Source organism: Oncorhynchus gorbuscha, linkage group LG13 (assembly GCF_021184085.1).
Source record: "Oncorhynchus gorbuscha isolate QuinsamMale2020 ecotype Even-year linkage group LG13, OgorEven_v1.0, whole genome shotgun sequence".
Classification (NCBI taxonomy): Eukaryota; Metazoa; Chordata; class Actinopteri; order Salmoniformes; family Salmonidae; genus Oncorhynchus; species Oncorhynchus gorbuscha.
This window is the reverse complement of record NC_060185.1, coordinates 18,525,735-18,534,617: the sequence shown is the minus strand read 5'-3', so window position 1 is coordinate 18,534,617 and position 8,883 is coordinate 18,525,735. Positions and strand designations below refer to the sequence as shown.

Below are 8,883 nucleotides of genomic sequence, written 5' to 3'. Positions count from 1 at the left end.
GGTTCTTCTACTTGTCATTTAGCAGACACTCTTATAAAGAGCCACTTACAATTAGTGCATTCATCTTCAAATACCTGTCAATTAGTGCATTCATCTTCAAATATCTATCAATTAGTGCATTCATTTACATTACATTTAAGTCAATTTAGCAGACGCTCTTATCCAGAGCGACTTCAAATACCTGTCAATTAGTGCATTCATCTTCAAATACCTGTCAATTAGTGCATTCATCTTCAAATACCTGTCAATTAGTGCATTCATCTTCAAATACCTGTCAATTAGTGCATTCATCTTCAAATACCTGTCAATTAGTGCATTCATCTTCAAATACCTGTCAATTAGTGCATTCATCTTCAAATACCTGTCAATTAGTGCAATCATCTTCAAATATCTGTCAATTAGTGCATTCATCTTCAAATACCTGTCAGTTAGTGCATTCATCTTCAAATATCTATCAATTAGTGTATTCATCTTCAAATACCTGTCAATTAGTGCATTCATCTTCAAATACCTGTCAATTAGTGCATTCATCTTCAAATACCTGTCAATTAGTGCATTCATCTTCAAATACCTGTCAATTAGTGCATTCATCTTCAAATACCTGTCAATTAGTACATTCATCTTCAAATACCTGTCAATTAGTGCATTCATCTTCAAATACCTGTCAATTAGTACATTCATCTTCAAATACCTGTCAATTAGTGCATTCATCTTCAAATACCTGTCAATTAGTGCATTCATCTTCAAATACCTGTCAATTAGTACATTCATCTTCAAATACCTGTCAATTAGTGCATTCATCTTCAAATACCTGTCAATTAGTGCATTCATCTTCAAATACCTGTCAATTAGTACATTAATCTTCAAATACCTGTCAATTAGTGCATTCATCTTCAAATACCTGTCAATTAGTACATTCATCTTCAAATACCTGTCAATTAGTGCATTCATCTTCAAATACCTGTCAATTAGTGCATTCATCTTCAAATACCTGTCAATTAGTGCATTCATCTTCAAATACCTGTCAATTAGTGCATTCATCTTCAAATACCTGTCAATTAGTGCATTCATCTTCAAATACCTGTCAATTAGTGCATTCATCTTCAAATACCTGTCAATTAATGCATTCATCTTCAAATACCTGTCAATTAGTGCATTCATCTTCAAATACCTATCAATTAGTGCATTCATCTTCAAATACCTGTCAATTAGTGCATTCATCTTCAAATACCTGTCAATTAGTGCATTCATCTTCAAATACCTGTCAATTAGTGCATTCATCTTCAAATACCTATCAATTAGTGCATTCATCTTCAAATACCTGTCAATTAGTGCATTCATCTTCAAATACCTGTCAATTAGTGCATTCATCTTCAAATACCTATCAATTAGTGCATTCATCTTCAAATATCTGTGAATTAGGTCATTCATCTTCAAATACCTGTCAATTAGTGCATTTATAATAATAATAATATAAATAATAATAATATAATATAATTTGTCTTCAAATATCTGTCAATTAGTGTATTCGTCTTCAAATATCTAGGGGAGACAACCATATATTACAATCGTAGCAAGTACATTTTCCCCTCAAAGTACAGTAGGTATCAACCAAGTCAGTTTTAGTAGAAAAAGTGTTGGTTCATTTTAATTTACTCCTTTGTCATTAGGTAACTTGTAAACACCTAAAACAGACCCACACACACACTTTTACTCATGGCTAAACAGCAAACCTGCAGCTGCTTTCATCATTCAGACAGTAGATTGTTCCTGACATGAGTTAACCATTACAATGGCTCTTATTACTGTCCCCTGGAAGACCTCTCTCCTCCCTATCCTGTTATTGAAGTTATTTAACTCTCTCCTCTCTCCATCTTTCTCTTATCACTCATCTCCACTCCTGTGTGTATCAGTGGTATGTCTCTGTCTGTGTGTGTTCTAGACAGTAAATGGTCATCAGTAATGGTGTTATAGTGGTGACGACTGATCTGTGATTATGTCCACTTAGATGGACCTGGGACAGATTCACAGCCAAGCTCCACTCTACTGTCCTCTTCCTGCTGACGCATTCTATCCGTCTCCCTCACACCCAGCCATCCACACACCGTCAGCCCATATCCCGTGACTAACCCTACCACTTCTGATTAACTGTGTCGTTTATCACAGTATGTTTCAGACAAGTGCTCTACTTGGTTTTACAGTTTTACACACACACACACAGGGTAGAGCAGACTGTGTTAGTCCTACAGGGCCTCTATGGATGCGTTTAGACAGACAGCCCAATTCTGATATTTTATTCATGAATTGGCCCTTTTCTTACCAATCAGATCTTAAAAAGATCATTTAGACCAATTAGTGGGGGAATCAAACGGGCTGCCTGTCTAAATGCAGCCTATCTTTTGTTTGGAAATACAAGCCTACAGTCAGTTGGAACTAGATCAGACAAGGGGGAGGTGAGTGTATCTCTGAATGACTTGAGGCACCTGTGTGACTCAACGGCAGGCACCTCGGAGCCACATCATGCACCATCTCTGCTAGCGCTGCTAATTTCATGTGACTGACCGATTTATGTTACCTTTGGGTGTGTGAGTGTCTCTGACTGACATTAACATCGTTTTGTGTTATTCTGTCTGTGGTATTTAGGTTCATTGTGATGTCTGGGCAGTCTCTTGCTCAACAGCTCTAGAAAAAGCATACCCTAAGGCAATTACAACAATTACCTTCTGAAGATTCAGTTTGTCGAAATGGGCTTTTATGGATAACATGGATAACACACACAACGCAATCTAAATAATGGCTTTCAAATTGAAGCTGGGTTTTCGGTGATGTCAACTGAAGGGATGAGGCTTCATACTGTAGGCTATGTTCCCTTTCAGTAATAACAAGCATTGCGTAAGCACTATTGTTGTCTTTGTGTAACATTTAATTATAATCTTCAATAAACCTAATGATTTGTTAAAGGTATTATACAATCGACCCATCTTCGGAGCGCACACACAGCCAAGGATTTCCCTTGCTTTTAATCTCCAGAGAGTTATGGTTCAATTGTTGCTGCACATTTATTAAATATCCTTCTGGCAGAGTTATTGATTTATCGTCTTATGGTGATTGAGGTTGTGTAGCTAGATAAGTGAGGGGGGATGGGGAGGGACTGAACATACTTTTGTTCATGTAGTGTATGTGGACACCTGCTCGTGAAAAAATCATGCATTAATCAAATTTAATTTGTCACATACACATGGTTAGCAGATGTTAATGCGAGTGTAGCGAAATGCTTGTGCTTCTAGTTCCGACAATTCAGTAATAACCAACGAGTAATCTAACCTAACAATTCCACAACTACTACCTTATACACACAAGTGTAAATTGATAAAGAATATGTACATAAAGATATATGAATGAGTGATGGTACAGAACGGCATAGGCAAGATGCAGTAGATGGTATAGAGTACAGTATATTTACATTTACATTTAAGTCATTTAGCAGACGCTCTTATCCAGAGCGACTTACAAATTGGTATATACATAAGAGATGAGTAATCTAGGGTATATAAACAAAGTGGCATAGTTTTAAAGTGGCTAGTGATACATGTATTACTAGCCATATGGAGTCGGTCCCTCCTTTGCTGCTTTAACAGCCTCCACTCTTCTGAGGAGGCTTTCCACTAGATGTTGGAACATTGCTGCGGGGACTTGCTTCCATTCAGCCACGAGAGCATTAGTGAGGTTGGGCACTGATGTTGGGTGATTAGGCCTGGCTTGCAGTCGGTGTTTCAATTCATCCCAAAGGTTTTGCATAGGGTTGAGGTCAGGGCTCTGTGCAGGCCAGTCAAGTTCTTCCCCACCGATCTCGACAAACCATTTCTGTATGGACCTCGCTTTGTGCACAGGGGCATTGTAATGCTGAACAAGGAAAGGGCCTTCTCCAAACTGTTGCCACAAAGTTGGAAGCAGAGAATCGTTTAGAATGATATTGTATGCTGTAGCATGAAGATTTCCCTTCACTGGAACAAAGCTACTAGCCCAGACCATGAAAAACAGCCCCAGATGATTATTCTCCACCAAACTTTACAGTTGGCACTATACATTCGGGCAGGTAGTGTTTTCCTGGTATCTGTCAAACCCAGATTTGTCCGTTGGATTGCCAGATGGTGAAGCGTGATTCATCACTTCAGAGAATACGTTTCCACTGCTCCAGAGTCCAATGGCGGAGAGCTTTACACCACACCAGCTAACGCTTGGCATTGTGCAAGCTCGGCCATGTAAACCCATTTCATAAAGCTCTCGACGAACAGTTCTTGTCATGACTTTGTTTCTAAATGTAGTTTGGAACTTGGTAGTGTGTGTTGCAACTGAGGACCAACGATTTTTACATGTGAGATGCTGCAGCACCCGGCGGTCCCATTCTGTGAGCTTGTGATTCACAATAACAGCACTTACAGCTGACCGGGCCAGCTCTAGCAGGGCACACATTTGTCAAACTGACTTGTTGGAAAGGTGGCATCCTATGACGGTGTCACATTGAAAGTCACAGCTCTTCAGTAAGACCATTCTACTGCTAATGTTTGTCGATGGCGATCACATGGCTGTGTGCTTGATGTTATATACCTGTCAGGTGTGACTGAAATAGCCAAATCCACTCATTTGAAGGGGTTGCCACATACTTTTGTATATATAGCGTATTTCAATGTAAACTATTTGTGTCAGGGCACACTGCTTTGGCAAAGAAAAAACTATTAAGAATCTGTCACGTCCTGACCATAGAGTCCCATAGAGTCCTTATTTTCTATGGTGGAGTAGGTCAGGGCGTGACTGGGGGGTTAGTCTAGTTTATTTCTATGTGGGTGTTCTAGTTTTCATGTTTCTATGTTGATTTGTATGATTCCCAATTAGAGGCAGCTGGTAATCGTTGTCAGTAATTGGGGATCATATTTAAGTAGTGTTTGTTCCCACCTGTGTTTATGGTATTTTGTATTTTGAGTAAGTGTATGTAGCACCTCTGAAGTCACGGTTCGTTGTTCGTTTATTGTTTTTGTTAAGTTTCATTATTAATAAATGATGTGGAACTCAACATTCGCTGCGTGACAGAATTGCACATCCAGGAAAATGACCGCTGTGCATGTAAGGATGTTTTGCATCCTATGGTTGTCTGTGCCTCTCTCTCTGTGTCTGTCTGTCTGACATGTGCATGCTTGTATGTCTATCTATGGGTATGCAGTGTGTGTTTATCCAGGGCGTATGTATGCACAATCCTGGTAGTGTGTTTTCTTCTGTTTTTGTGTCTCAGGCTGCAGGCAGGGGGTCAGGCACATGGGCAGAGAAGAGGTCAAGGTCTCTGAAGCGATACATGATCGACATGAATGTTGCCTGCTGCAGCTCGCCGATTGGAATTAGCCTAATAACTTCAGTTACATTCATCATGTGTTTACTATTGTGACAGAGAGCTGGTTCTTATAGGAGGGAAGGCTGTGTGACTCTAGTGGTGTACTATATCATAGTCTAGCTGACTAGGACCAAGCCTACCTTAAATGATTGTTTTATCTCAATTACCTTGAGTAAAGTAAGAAGTACATGATTTACAACTGTCGGTATTCAGTAGATTATGGCAAATTGGTCTAGAATACAAACACACGGAATATGTTCTGCTGGCAGTGCACAGTGGGGCCAGATGGCTTAGTGTGTGGCATGTAAAAAATAAACATAAAGGATAAAATCACATGCAAATACTCGGCCTATTTGATTTGTAGGTTATGTCTTGGTGTCTCATGCAGTTGCTTGTAGTAGTCTAGTGTCTCCTCCGTCAGTATCTGCGCCATACATTAGCATAGCTCTAGACTAAAGTCTCCCTCTCATATAGATGGTAGGAGGGGCAGGGTTAAACCTGATGTTAAATCTGATTGGCTGTGGCGGATGGAGGTAGTGTAGAATAGTGATGCTAGAGAGCTTGAGCAGAGTGGACAGATATAACTCCACCAGGCAGCGGCTCGAGCTGATGTTTGACTGCATGCTGACTGCGTGAGCATCTCTCGGTATCTTCCGATCCTCAGTTCCGAACCTGGACACACCGTTTCCCGCCCACCGGAGAGGAATACAGCCAGCAACTGCAGGGATGAAAGGATGAGCAGTTCACACAGACAGAGTCAGAAAGCCGTGAAGCCGCACATGACTTGACAGTAGAGAGCGGAGCAGGCAAAATACTTCCACCTGGGATTTCAAAGGGATAACAAAAGGGACAACCGTTAAAACCGTTAGACATGAGATTCAGCTGGTGAACCTAGTCCCTATCTGGATGTCGCGATAGCCTATTTGTTTGTTCTCTAAATGCTCGCGTGCCGTTAGTGTCGCTCTTAACCGGCGCGCGCGCCTCCCAATCTTTCCCACGCAAGTGAATCTGATGAGTCCCCGTAGCCGCGTGTTGTTTCGTCGCCGCACGCGTACGCGCCCGGACTTCTCGCGCTTAGCAGCAGCATCATGTCCTCGCGCAAGATCTCGTCAGAGTCGTTCAGCTCGATGGGCTCGGAGTGCCTGGAGAGCCCTGGAGATGATGGCGACTCCTGCCCATTTTCACGCATCTGGAACGGCAAGAGCCCCGTGGAGAAGCTCGCGTGCCCGTTCGAGGACGCACCGGGACCCAAACGGGCGACAAGACGGAAACGCGTGAACCTGGACTCGCTCGGGGAGAGCTTGAGGAGGTTAACGTCGCCCACGGTAGGATACAGTAACAAAAACATCAGATTTTCTCCGGTATTTCTCTCTCCCCTCGGCATGCATCACCTGCGTGATTACACAAGGGCCAGCACCCTAGAGATGACTGTTAGAATAACGAGCGAGAGAAGAATGGGTAGAAGGTACGCCTATTCTATATCACTCCTTACTGGGTGATGAGGTTGTTCTGGTGAGTGTACTGAAGGCAGACTGTTTACAGTGTGTAGTTTAGCTGATTCCCTCAAGCCTCCTCTCCCCCATCTGCACTGACATGAAAGAGGTGGACATGTTAAATAAATGACCAGGTAGGGAGGGCTCCAGCTTACTCCATCATTAACCTGTGTTTTCAGAACAGTGTAGGTTAAGGAATAGAAACTAGGAAAGAAGCTACATATTAAAGATGCATTTGATGATTGTTGTGATAAAGAAATCCTGGTCTAATACAATACTCTTTTTTTATTCCCTTGGTCTAAGGGAAGTGCTTAACTTGCTACTCCCTGGCCAAAAGCAGAGCGGGAGAACAGAGCATGTACTTGGTGTTCGCTTCACGGTCCTGATACTATCAACCAGGCCAGTCACGGTGACCCAGAACAGAGGACACACACACAGCGTCTTCACACACAGATGGGCATACCCTCCCCCTGTCTCCACACATTATACTGCTTGAGGAGAGATGAGAACTGCTTGAGGAGAGAGGAGGAGAGAGAAGAACTGCTTGAAGAGATAGGATGCAGGAGAAAGGCATATGAAGGATACAGATGATTGAGGGAGGGGAGAGAGGAAAGGAGGGCAGAGGAAGGATACAGATGATGGAGGGAGGGGAGAGAGGAAAGGAGGGCAGAGGGAGGATACAGATTATGGAGGGAGGGGAGAGAGGAAAGGAGGGCAGAGGGAGGATACAGATTATGGAGGGAGGGGAGAGAGGAAAGGAGGGCAGAGGGAGGATACAGATTATGGAGGGAGGGGAGAGAGGAAAGGAGGGCAGAGGGAGGATACAGATTATGGAGGGAGGGGAGAGAGGAAAGGAGGGCAGAGGGAGGATACAGATTATGGAGGGAGGGGAGAGAGGAAAGGAGGGCAGAGGAAGGATACAGATGAGGGTAGAGAGGAAAGGAGGGCAGAGGAAGGATACAGATTATGGAGGGAGGGGGGAGAGGAAAGGAGGGCAGAGGGAGGATACAGATTATGGAGGGAGGGGAGAGAGGAAAGGAGGGCAGAGGAAGGATACAGATGAGGGTAGAGAGGAAAGGAGGGCAGAGGGAGGATACAGATGATGGAGGAAGGAAAGGAGGGCAGAGGAAGGATACAGATGAGGGAGGGAGGGAGGAAAGGAGGGCAGAGGAAGGATACAGATGAGGGTAGAGAGGAAAGGAGGGCAGAGGAAGGATACAGATTATGGAGGGGAGAGAGGAAAGGAGGGCAGAGGAAGGATACAGATTATGGAGGGGAGAGAGGAAAGGAGGGCAGAGGAAGGATACAGATTATGGAGGGGAGAGAGGAAAGGAGGGCAGAGGGAGGATACAGATGATGGAGGGAGGGGAGAGAGGAAAGGAGGGCATAGGAAGGATACAGATGATGGAGGGAGGGGAGAGAGGAAAGGAGGGCATAGGAAGGATACAGATGATGGAGGGAGGGGAGAGAGGAAAGGAGGGCAGAGGAAGGATACAGATTATGGAGGGGAGTGAGGAAAGGAGGGCAGAGGAAGGATACAGATTATGGAGGGGAGAGAGGACAGGAGGGCAGAGGAAGGATACAGATTATGGAGGGAAGAGATGAAAGGAGGGCAGAGGGAGGATACAGATGATGGAGGAAGGAAAGGAGGGCAGAGGAAGGATACAGATGATGGAGGGAGGGAGGAAAGGAGGGCAGAGGAAGGATACAGATTATGGAGGGGAGAGAGGAAAGGAGGGCAGAGGGGGATACAGATTATGGAGGGGAGAGAGGAAAGGAGGGCAGAGGGAGGATACAGATGATGGAGGGAGGGGAGAGAGGAAAGGAGGGCAGAGGAAGGATACAGATGATGGAGGGAGGGGGGAGAGAGGAAAGGAGGGCAGAGGGAGGATACAGATGATGGAGGAAGGAAAGGAGGGCAGAGGAAGGATACAGATGATGGGGGGAGGGAGGAAAGGAGGGCAGAGGAAGGATACAGATTATGGAGGGAGGAAAGGAGGGCAGAGG

At 44.0% G+C, this 8,883-nt stretch overlaps 1 protein-coding gene across 1 annotated transcript in view; it reads left to right on the top strand.

The window, feature by feature from the left end:
- The first annotated feature begins 5,960 nt into the window (after positions 1-5,960).
- LOC123992555 (guanylate cyclase soluble subunit alpha-2-like) overlaps positions 5,961-8,883 on the top strand; it is a 124,526-nt gene continuing 121,603 nt past the window's right edge. The window contains exon 1 of the mRNA XM_046293769.1: positions 5,961-6,708. Coding sequence (XP_046149725.1) covers positions 6,472-6,708 — 237 coding nt within the window. The 5' untranslated portion in view covers positions 5,961-6,471. The remainder of the gene's footprint in view (positions 6,709-8,883) is intronic.